This window comes from Rhinopithecus bieti, unplaced genomic scaffold (genome assembly GCF_001698545.2).
Source record: "Rhinopithecus bieti isolate Rb0 unplaced genomic scaffold, ASM169854v2 scaffold_11515, whole genome shotgun sequence".
Classification (NCBI taxonomy): Eukaryota; Metazoa; Chordata; class Mammalia; order Primates; family Cercopithecidae; genus Rhinopithecus; species Rhinopithecus bieti.
This window is the reverse complement of record NW_016806755.1, coordinates 82,050-94,119: the sequence shown is the minus strand read 5'-3', so window position 1 is coordinate 94,119 and position 12,070 is coordinate 82,050. Positions and strand designations below refer to the sequence as shown.

Below are 12,070 nucleotides of genomic sequence, written 5' to 3'. Positions count from 1 at the left end.
AAAAAAAAAAAAAAAGCTTTGCTACTTACGCCCTGACATTCCTTTGTGAAAAGTCACACTCAGCAAATAACAACTCCGCTATCCCACTTTCCCAGGCCAAAAACCTTGGCATCATCACAGATATCTTTCTTTTTCCCCATGCTCTACTTTCAATTTCTCATCAAATCCTTTTGGTCCTACCTTTAATGTTCATTCAGGGTTTGACCACTTTTCTCCAACTCCACCGGCTACTGCCTGGCTCAAATCACCATCCTTCTTCCACCACTATCCCCCTAGAACACAGAGTTTACAAAAGGAACTTGCTCCAGGTCAGGAAGACTGCAGGCAGTGGAGGGAGGACTGGAATGCGGAAAATCAAACAGCAGAACATAAGTTCTTAACTACCACACTGACTCTCTGGTTTTTGTCTTTGCACAACGTGGAGCTAGAATCCAAGTTAGAACATTGCCATTGAGTCATATGACATATGCTCCCAAAACACTGACTTATCTAAAGAGGTATGAAAAGAATAAAACTTCAGTGTAAAGGAGCTTCCTTATCAAAGAATTCCCATGAGAAAGTTCATTATAATTTAATGATGGGGTAAATAACTGGTTTTTAAGAAGACTTCTCTCCTTTTAAAAATTTTTATTTATTTATTTATTTATTTATTTATTGAGACAGAGTCTCACTCTGTCGCCCAGGCTGGAGGGCAATGGCATAATCTTGGCTCACTGCAACCTCCGCCTCCTGGGTTCAAGCGATTCTCCTGCCTCAGCCTCTCAAGTAGCTGGGACTAGAGGCGCACGCCACCACGCCCGGCTAATTTTCGTATTTTTAGTAGAGGCGGGGTTTCACCATGTTAGCCAGGATGGTCTTGATCTCCTAAACTCATGATCCGCCCACCTCGGCCCTCCCAAAGTACATGCCACCACGCCTGGCCCAAAAATTTATTTTTTATTCAGCTGGTAAGTACAAGAGAATTTTTTTAAAAATTCATGTTTTAAACTGACATATTGTAATTGTACATATTTATGGGGTACATTTTATTATTATTTTTTTTTGAGATGGAGTCTTGCTCTGTTGCCCAGACTGGAGTGCGATGGCACAATCTCAGCTCACCACAACCTCTCCCTCCTGGGTTCAAGCAATTCTCCCACCTCAGCCTCCCAAGTAGCTGGGATTACAGGCATGCACCACCACACCCAGCTAATTTTTGTATTTTTAGTAGAGATGGAGTTTTGTCATGTTGGCCAGGCTGGTCTTGAACTCCTGACGTCAGGTGATCCACCCACCTCAGACTCCCAAAGTGCTGGGATTACAGGTGTGAGCCGCCATGCCCGGTCACAATTCGATGTTTTGATACATGTCCATGTTGCATAATGATCCAGTCAGAGCAGTTAGTGTATCCATCACTTCCTGCATTTCTCATTTGTGGAAGAACATTCAAAAGCCCCTCTTCCAGCTATTTTGTAATAATATTTTACTCTTAACTGTACTCACCCCACTGTGCAACAGAACACCAGAACTGGCCAGGTGTGGTGGCTCACACCTGTAATCACAACACTTTGGGAGGCCGAGGCAGATGAATCACCTGAGGTTAGGAGTTCGAGACCAGCCTGGCCAACATGGTAAAACCCCATCTCTACTAAAAATACAAAAATTAGCTGGGTGTGGAGGCACACGCCTATAATCCCAGCTACTTGGAAGGCTGAGGGAAAAGAATCACCTTGAACCCCAGGAGGTGGAGGCTGCAGTGAACCAAGACTATGCCGTTGCACTCCAGCACAGGCAACAAGGGTGAAACTCCATCTCAAAAAAAAAAAAAAAAAAACCCAGAATTTATTTCTTCTAATTGTAACATTGGTTTATTTGTTTTTTATTATTGAGAAAGGATCTTGCTCTGTCTCCCATGCTGGAGTGCAGTGGCACAAACACAGTTCACTGCAGCCTCAACCTCCCAAGCTCAAGCGATCCTCCCACCTCAGCCACCTGAGTAGACAGGACTACAGGCCCATGCCATGGCTGCCTTTTTAAATTTTGAGAGACAGGGTCTCACTATGTTGCCCAGGATTGTCTCTAATTTCTGGGCTCAAGCGATCATCCTACCTTGACCTCCCAAAATGCGGGGATTACAAGTGTGAGTCACTGTGCCTGGCCTTTTTTTGGTTTTGTTTTGAGACAGGATCTCCCATCATGCTTTATCACCCTGGGTAGAGTACAGTTATGGCTCACTGCAGCTTTGACCTCCTGAGCTCAAGCAATCCTCCCACCTCGGACTCCCAAGTAAGCGGGATTACAGACAAGTGCCACCACGCCTGGCTAACTTTTTATATTTCTATTTTTTAATTTTTGTAGAGATAGGGGTATCATTATGTTGCCCAGGCTGGTCTCAAACTCCAGGCCTCAACATCCCAAAGTGTTAGGATTCCAGGCATGAGCCACCATGACTGGCACCAATTTTATTATCACAGACCTAGGTATGATTGAGGCTGATCTGCCCACCCTCATGTCTGCAGGCGTGAGTCACCACATCCAGCTTGCGTCTTTTTATCTATCTATCATTCATCTACTAGTCATTATAATACTTGTATTAACATCTTTGGCTGATAATTCAATCATCAAAATTATTTCTAATAATTCCACATTTCTAGGTTTCTTTCTATTGATTTTTCTCCTGGTTATGGGTCATTTTCCTGATTTTTATTTGTATGCCTAGTAATCTTTTATTAATATATTATTAATGCTGAATATTTTAATTGTTAGGTGCTGGCTTTTACTGTATTCTTTAAAAGAGTTTAGTTTTGGCATATAATTGAGTTACTTAGAATCAGCCTGGTCCTTTCAAAAACCTGCCTTGAAGCTTAGGGTAGGTTTAGAAAGGCCTTTAGACTATAGCTAATTTAACCCCACTATGAGGACTCTAGCCAATGTCTTATGTATGAAACAGTCTCTCCACTATGCCTAATGGAAACATAAACTATTCCCAGCTCTGTGTGAGCTCCTGGAATTGTTCAGCGTTCTGATTTCAGTGTGACTTTCTCCAGCATTGTGGACTTCCACACTTTGCATGTGCAGATGAGTGTCCAATCAAAGATCCTCTTACTTCTATAGATTTCTGTGTAGTTCCTTTTATCCTAGTTTTCTGCCCCACAAATTCTAGTTGCCTTGACTTCTCCAAACTCTCCTGGCCTCTATTTGGATTCTCCTATTCTGTGCTACAATCTGGAAACTGCCTATAGGAACCCCTGTTGGGTTCATATCAGTTATTTCCCTTATCTCAGGGATCACTATCCCATGCTGCCTGTTCTCTTTGTCCAATGTCTGAAAACAGTTGTTTCATGTATTTTTGTCTGGTGTTCTAGCTGTTTACAATAGGAGAATGATTTTCACAGTAGTTAATCCCTATGGTATCCCTGTTCGTGTTTTAGGTGCTTGTTCTAGAGATTACATATGCATCCTAAAGTTACTACAGCCTCCTTTCACAGAGTAAGAAATGTATGACAGTATAATTCCATCTCCTCCTTTTTGTTCTCTCATGGTTGTATAATCACATATATGCTGTAAAACCCACATCTTGTTTTTTTTTCTTTCTTTTTTTTTGAGACAGAGTCTTGCTCTGTCGCCCAGGCTGGAGTGCAGTGGCAGGATCTCGGCTCACTGCAAGCTCCATCTCCTGGGTTCACGCCATTCTCCTGCCTCAGCCTTCCAAGTAGCTGGGACTACAGGTGCTCACCACCACACCCGGCTAATTTTTTTTTTTTTTTTGTATTTTTAGTAGAGACAGGGTTTCACCATGTTAGCCAGGATGGTCTCGATCTCCTGACCTTGTGATCCACCCGCCTTGGCCTCCCAAAGTGCTGGGATTACAGGCGTGAGCCACTGCACCTGGTCACATCTTGTTAATGTGTATGTTTTAATGTTTTTTGATAGTCCAGGTCTGCCGGAAACAAATTCTTTCCCTTTTGATGTGTCCAAAAGTCTTTATTTTGCCATTATTTTTGAAGACTATTTCTGCTGGTTATAGAAATCTAGGTTAACAGGTTTTTTTTTTTCTTTCAGCACTTTATGGATATCATCTCATTATCTTCAACGTTCCATTTTTTCTTTTTTTTTCTTTCATTTTTTTTGAGATGGAGTCTAACTCTGTCACCAGGTGGGAGTGCAGTGGCGTGATCTCAGCTCACTGCAACTTCCACCTCCAGGGTTCAAGTGATTGTCCTGTCTCAGCCTCCTGAGTAGCTGGGACTACAGGCGTGCATCACCACACCCAGTTAATTTTTGTATTTTTAGTAGAGACGGGGTTTCACCATGTTGGCCAGGATGGTGTCAACCTCTTGACCTTGTGATCCGCCCACCTCAGCCTCCCAAAGTTCTGGGATGAGAGGTGTGAGCCACTGTACCTGGCCTTCTTTTCTTTTTTAAATAGAGAAGAGGTCTCACTATGTTACCCAAGCTGGACTCGAACTTCTGGGTTCAAGCACGTGCCACCATGCTCAGCTAAGACTCCATTTTGTTCTGGTTCAAAAACATGGATTAGCCATAACCCATGTTGCCATTCTCACATAACTAATGTGTCTTTTATTCTCCTGTTGCTCTCCTGTTGCTTGTAAGATCTCTTCCATCTTCAATTTTCAGCAGTTTGATTATGATATGCCTACATATGGGATTTTTAAATTTGTCAGCTTATTTTTGTTTTGTATTTAACTTCCTTGGGATTTGCTGAACTTCTTGCATTTGCAAATTGATGACTTCATCAGTTTTAGAAGTTCCTGAGCATTGTCTCTTCAAATATGTCTTCTGCCACATTCTCTTCTCTCCTTTTGAAACTCCAATTACATATATGTTAGACCATCTGATATCCCACAGATCTGATATCTCTTTTCTACCCCTCCCTGACTTTTTCTGTCTTTTCTCTTTCCAATCTGTCTTCACATTCACTGATTCTTTCTTTTGCTATGTCCATAAACTGTTAAGCCCATGTAATGAATTCATTTCTGCTAGTATATTTTTCTTTCTCCCTTCCCTCCCCTCCCTTTCCTTTCATTTTCTTTTCTTTCCTTTTTTTTGTTTTCCCTGGCCTCTGCTAGTACATTTTTCATTTCTATTTAATAGAATTTCAACTTGGTTCTTTGGCATAATTTCCATCACTCTACAGAAATCCCCACCTTTTCAAGCATATTGTTAACCTTTATCATTCAATCATCTAGCATTTTTTTCATAATTATCTTTAAATCCCTGTCTGATAATTCTGAAAAATCTGGGTCATCTCTGGGTCTTCTTCTACTGACTATTTCTTCTCTTGACCTTTGGTCACATTTTCTTGCTTTTCTTGTGTCTTGTAACTTTTATTACACACCATTTTATATAAAATAGATTAATTATTAAATTAAGTAATATTTTACTTCCAGAAAAAGACATGACCATTTTCTGTCAGGACACTAGAAGGGAGTCTGAGTCAATCTAATATGTAACTGAGCTGGGTGTGGGCTATGACGCAGCTTTAATTTGACAGTTAATCACTGGCTTCAAATATTTAAGCAGTGAGATCAAGCCTTTCACTTGAGCAGGTCTAGGATCCAAGCCTAGGTAAAATTACAGAGACCTGCTTGTGCTTCACAGTTAAGCCATCAATTTTTAAAACTGTGGGAGTACCTTACATGTATACCAGAGTAGAATGATTAAGTAAATGGGTGGCTGATGGTAGGAGACAGATTTCTCACTATTGGAGCAGGAGTTTTCAGATAAGCAAGAGCAGGAGGTTAGAATCATCCATGTAGTGATTCAACTGGAACTGAATACATCAATATAAACTCATGCTTAGTTTAATATAGATACAGATGGATACATATAGAAATATTTATAGATATGTAGATATATACAGGGTAGTATAAATACATATATTTTCTGGCTCTGTCAGCTGAGTTGGCTTACGCGCAACAATACCCCAGTAGCAACATGTACACCTAGCACCTATATCTTGGTTTCTCCATTCTCCAGTAAAAGGAACCAAGGCTCCATGGAGAAATGGCTAATTCTAGGATTGAGACAGAAAAATATACTAGATAAAGCATATACTATATGCTTTAGTCTCTAAGTATACTAGAGCATCTTGTAGTGCCAGAAAGTGAGAAAGTGCAAACACACGTACACACACATACACTCACAGTGGTATAGCAAAAAGTCATACCAATTGAAAGAGCTCCCAGTGGCCAAAGCTGGAACAACTTGACCAATAAAATAAATAAAGCAATAATAAGATTTTTAACCCAAGCTATAAAATATCCATAAGTCCATACTAATGTTTAAAACATTGAATGGATACATAAATGAAGAAGAGACAAATCTCCCATGCAGAAGAAATCTAAATAATTTATATAGACACTTTGCCCTTGAGGAGAGGTATCATAACTCTCCATGCCTTAAGTGTAGGCTGCGCATGTGTAACTTCCTTCCAAAGAGTACAGTATGTAAACAGAGGAGAAAAAAGAGTAACTTTGTAGTAAAGAAATACACAAACACTGCCGGGAGTGGTGGCTCATGCCTGTAATCCCAGCACTTTGGGAAGCCAAGGTGGGCAGATTACGAGGTCAGGAGATTGAGACCATCCTGTCTAACATGGTGAAACCCTGTCTCTACTAAAAATACCAAAAATTAGCCGGGCATGGTGGTGGGCAACTGTAGTCCCAGCTACTCAGGAGGCTGAGGCAGGAGAAAGGTGTGAACCCGGGAGGCAGAGCTTGCAGTGAGCCGAGATCGTGCCACACTGCACTCCAGCCTGGGCGACAGAGCGAGACTCCATCTCAAAAAAAAGAAAAAGAAATACACAAACACTACCTCAACCAGATGATCAAGGTCAATATCAACACTGATTAGTCATATTGACAGTATGTCCCCTTAATATAATGTGATGAAAATGGTACTGCCAGGCATAGTGGCACATGTCTGTAGTCCCAACTACTTGGGAGGCTGAAGTGGGAGGATTGCAAGAGCCCAGAAGTTCAAGACCAGCCTAGGCAATACAGTGAGACTCCGTCTCTATTAAAAAAAAAAAAAAAAAAAAAATTAGCCAGGTGTGGTGGCATGCATCTGTAGTCCCAGCTACTCAGGAAGCTGAGAAGGGAGGATCACTTGAGCCCAGGAATTCAAGGCTGTAGTGAGCTGTCATCATACCACTGCACTCCAGCCTGGGTGACAGAGTGAGATACTGTCTCAAAAAAAGGAAAGAAAATTGTACTTAACCTGCATGTTCTTCGTCCCCAAAATACAAAACCTCACTGTAACAATGTTAAAAATACCGAACAGACACCAATAGAAGGGCATTCTACAAAATACCTGAACAATACTCCTCAAAACTGTCAGTCATCAAAAACAAGAGATGAGAAACTCAAGTCTAAGAAACTGCCAAAGCCAAGAGGACCCTAAGGAGATGTGACAACTAAATGGGATCCCAAAACATTAGGTAAATAAAGTATGGAATTATATCAGTAATAATTAGTTAATGAAAATATATCAGTATTAGTTCATTAATTATAACAAATACACCATACTGATAAGGTGTTAAAAATAGGAAAAACTAGAGGCAGGATTTATGGGAACTCTCTATACTATCTTGGCAATTTTTCTTTAAATCTGAAACTATTTCAAAATTCAAGTTTATATTTTAAAAAAGAAAGAGAAAAAAAAACTGTAGGAGCTCTATCTCTGCATTAAGCACAACGGTTAGAGTTTGGTTTGCTAGATTCTCCTTGCTCTCCAGTCGCACACCTTGCTTTCTGAAGCTCAAGTGCCCTCATGCAGCCCTGCTCCTCCTCCCCAGTCAGCCTTCTGGAGGGCAGCTTCCTTACATTCTGTGAAGGCCTGAAATGAATTAGAGCAATTTCACTCACCTCTTCTGCCCTGTCCCCAGTCCTTGGTAGCTGAAAACTACCAGAGTGTGGGGTCAGAGTTACCTCCAGCTCTTCCCCTGCCTGCAGCATTCCAGAACTGAAAGCCTGGAGTGCCTCTGCTGGATTTCTCTCAGCAATCCTGCCTTCTGAGGGTGGTTGCCCTATACTTGGGAGAGGTTCAAATGCCTCAGGTAGTATCTATGCCAGTCCGTCACTGGCCCAGGCTTTTGGCTTACTAATCCTGAACGTTCAGTGAACATCAGTGGGTAGGAGCTGGAGTGTGGGTGCATACTTGCTCTTTGGTGCAAGAGTTGCAAGGGCTTCTCAGGATCCCAACCTGTCATACCAGCCCATACGTGGCCATTAAAAATCTGATTTAAAAAAATGTGGCCAGGCATGGTGGTTCATGCCTGCAATCCCAGCACTTTGGGAGGCTAAGGCAGGCAGATCACCTGAGGTCGGGAGTTCCAAACCAGCCTAACCAACATGGAGAAACCCCGTCTCTACTAAAAATACAAAATTAGCTGGGCGTGGTGGCGCACACTTGTAATCCTAGCTACTCGGGAAGCTGAGGCAGGAGAATTGCTTGAACCTGGGAGGCAGAGGTTATGGTGAGCCAAGATTGCACCATTGCACTCCAGCCTGGGCAACAAGAGTGAAACTCCATCTCAAAAAAAAAAAAAAAAAAAAAATGTGGCTGGTTTCTCCTTTCCCCTCATGTATGGTAGATTCCTATTCCTTTGATTATTCCATCCTAGAGCAACCACGGGTTTCTTCTCTACTATGAAAGTTTGATTAATTTCTGCAGTTTGGTTCATTTAGGTTCCCTTGTATCCTCAGCTCTTCGATGGGTTTTTAGAAAACATACTTCTTATCCGGCTTTTATAGGTTTTCAAGTACAAGAATGGCAGTATCTTGTAATTTTGTACATCTGAAGAGGAAGCCGAATTCTTTCCCCAGACATTGAAAGGTTCACTCCCTCAGTACACTAAGGTGTCTGCTCAAAAGTCACCTTTTCAAAGCAGTTTCCCGTATTACACTATCTAAAGATTGAACAGATCCCAGTCACCCTTCATGCTTTTATCCTGCTTTACTTTTCTTCCATTGCCCTCATTTCCATCTGAAATGTATTTGTCTCATTGTTTAACTATCTCCTCCACAAGGGCAGGAATTTTATTTTTCTTATTTGTCAGTATAGCCCCAGCTATAAAACAATGATAGGGAGCAAATATGATTTTTTATAAATTATAAGTTTAAACTTGCTTTAAAACTAATTAACTAAATAGAAAATTATTGTTGCATATTATAAAAGAAAAAGTACTTTTATGGGAGATAAGAAGTTTTGAAGCTTAAAAAAAAAGAACCTGTGTGATCAGTTCCATTCTGTCCTTAGAAAACATATTATTCTTTATCATGTATACTTTCTCCAGCAAAATCGTTTTGTGCACACTTACTGCTTCCTCATATCTTGCTATCAACCCAGGTTCTAAGCAGGAATGACAGATATTCTTCACAATAGAATAAGACAACTAACAATTGTTCTTAATGAATAGTAAAAAGAACAATATTCATTACTTGTTAATTGTTACTCATTTTTTTGAAAATGATCCAAATGGCATCTGGAAACAGCATAACACTAAAAATTAGACTGCAGTAGAAAATAAGAACAATGTTTTGATGATTAGATATAATAGAAAGGACTGTAGAAAGAGAATAGAAATAAGAAGGAAAAATTTAGATATTGCAGAAGTGACACAGGAAATCTTAGGATTTCAAAAATATTAATTAAATACCTCAGATTAACCAAGAGGCCTAAAGCACAAGCTAACTAGTCTTTTAAAAGAAACCAATTGGGCACAATGGCTCACAAAGTAAAACAATATAAGAAGCAAAACACTAAAAAATTAAAATTAATTAAAAATTAGTTTTTTCCCTTGCTAGAGATTTTCTGTCTAGATAGCAATTGCAAAACTCCACATAAAGCAATATAGTTAAGAAAGACTACTCTGGAATCAGATCTTAGTGTTAACCTCAGCTTCGTCATTTGCCAACTATGTGACCTTTGGCAAGTTAACCTTCCAAAACAGCATCAAAGGGTTTAAGGACCATTGAGCCCTTCAACGATGGTGTGAGTGCACTAGGCTGAGTGCAACGACATCATCATGGCTCACTGCAACCTTAACCTCCTAGGCTCAATTGATCCTCCTGCCTCAGCCTCCTGAGTAGCTGAAACTACCAGGTGCATGCCACCATGCCCAGCTCGTTTTTTATTTTTTGTAGAGACAGGGTCTCACTATGTTGGCAGGCTGGTCTCGAACTCGTGGGTTCAGGTGATCCTCCTGCCTCAGCCTCCCGAAGTGTTAGGATTTCAGGTGTGAGTCACCGTGCCTGTCCTATGAAGTCATTACAAAGAAATTAAATCAATTGGTTTCATTGGCAGTATTGAATTTCAGAGCAGAAGGGGTGCTTAAGAGAAATAATGCCTTTGGAGTAATTTCTGATGCTAGATGAAACTCATATCCCATTTAAGGTGTCAGTCTGTCTGAATTTTATGTTTGGACGATTATCAGTTATTTCTTAAAGCTTGAAGTGAACTCTGGCTCTGTAGGATAAATTAATCTTTATTCCTTTAATCTGTATTCATATTAAAGAGATCAAATTGTTTTTTTAGAGTAATGTAAAATTAAGGGACTTCTTTTGTTAGGTGAATTTCTCAGGTTTTAAGATATCAGTATCGGCCAGGCGCGGTGGCTCAAGCCTATAATCCCAGCACTTTGGGAGGCTGAGACGGGCGGATCACGAGGTCAGGAGATCGAGACCATCCTGGCTAACGTGGTGAAACTCCGTCTCTACTAAAAAATACAAAAAAAACTAGCTGGGCGAGGTGGCGGGCGCCTGTAGTCCCAGCCACTTGGGAGGCTGAGGCAGGAGAATGGCGTAAACCCGGGAGGCGGGGCTTGTAGTGAGCTGAGATCCGGCCACTGCACTCCAGCCTGGGCGACAGAGCGAGACTCCGTCTCAAAAAAAAAAAAAAAAAAGATATCAGTATCATTGTGGACACTAAATACATTGCCTACTAAATTCCATAATTTTAACTTACAATTCTCAGTAAGTGGCTGGGTGAGGTGGCTCATGTCTATAATCCGAGCACTCTGGGAGGCCAAGGCGGCAGATCACCTGAGGTCAGGAGTTCAAGACTAGCCTGGCCAACAGGGTGAAACCCTGTCTCTACTAAAAATACAAAAGAATGAGCCAGGCGTGGTGGTGGGTGCCTGTAATCCCAGCTACTGGGGAGGCTGAGGTAGGAGAATTGCTTAAACCCAAGAGGTGGAGGTTGCAGTGAGCCGAGAATGCGCCATTGCACTCCAGCCTGGGTAAGAAGAGTGAAACTCCATTTGAAAAATAAATAAATAAGTAATAAAAATACAAAAATTAGCTGGGCATGGCGATGGGTGCCTGTAATCCCAACTACTCGGGAGGCTGAGGCAGGAGAATCGCCTGAACCCAGGAGGCGGAGGTTGCAATGAGCCGAGATCACACCACTGCACTCTAGCCTGGGTTACAAGAGTGAGACTCTTTCTCAATAATAATAATAATAATAATAATAATTCTCAGTAATTTTTGCAATTTTTTTGGTACCTAAAATAATTTCTGTTATTGTGTTGGATAACTTTGTCAACTTCGCTTTGCGAATATCTAAATATAGGTAGCTGCATTCGAGCCAGAGGAATATTGGTTTCTTTTGTTGTTGCTTATTTCTGAGGCAGCCTTGCTTTGTCATCCAGTCTGGAGTGCATTGGCACAATCATGGCTCACTGCAGCCTTGACCTCCTGGGCTCATGTGATCCTCCCAAACCAGCCTCCCAAGTAGTTGGGACTACAGGTGCACACCACCATGCCTGGCTAATTTTTAAAATTTTTTGTAGGGATAGAGTTTTGCTATGTCACCTAGGCTGGTTTTGAACTCCTAGGCTCAAGCAGTCTTCCTACCTTGGCCTCCCAAAGTGCTGGGATTACAGGTATGAGCTACCACACCCAGCTGAGAAACACTGGGTTTTAATCAAGATTATTGTCTGAATATTGAGTCTTAATGACTTTTTTGATTTTGGTTTTTTGGCCATAGTATTAAGTTTGCAGTTGATAACCTTCTGTACTAACTAGAAGTAGTATAGAAACTGCAAAAAAAAAAAAAAAAAAAAAAA

At 41.0% G+C, this 12,070-nt stretch overlaps 1 protein-coding gene across 13 annotated transcripts in view; it reads right to left on the bottom strand.

Annotated features, from left to right (window-relative positions):
• The window catches only part of SHLD2 (shieldin complex subunit 2), an 84,636-nt gene that overhangs the window by 44,125 nt on the left and 28,441 nt on the right, over positions 1-12,070 (bottom strand). For 8 of the 13 annotated variants that reach the window (XR_001886662.1, XM_017877513.1, XM_017877520.1 and 5 more), the window contains exon 2: positions 181-339. The exons of 4 other annotated variants lie outside the window; for them this stretch is intronic. Coding sequence is in view for 8 of the 9 variants with exons in the window: in XM_017877513.1 (XP_017733002.1) it covers positions 181-193 (13 nt within the window). In the remaining variant the exon portion in view is untranslated. The remainder of the gene's footprint in view (positions 1-180; positions 340-12,070) is intronic. One more of the 13 variants, XM_017877515.1, reaches the window with a different exon arrangement.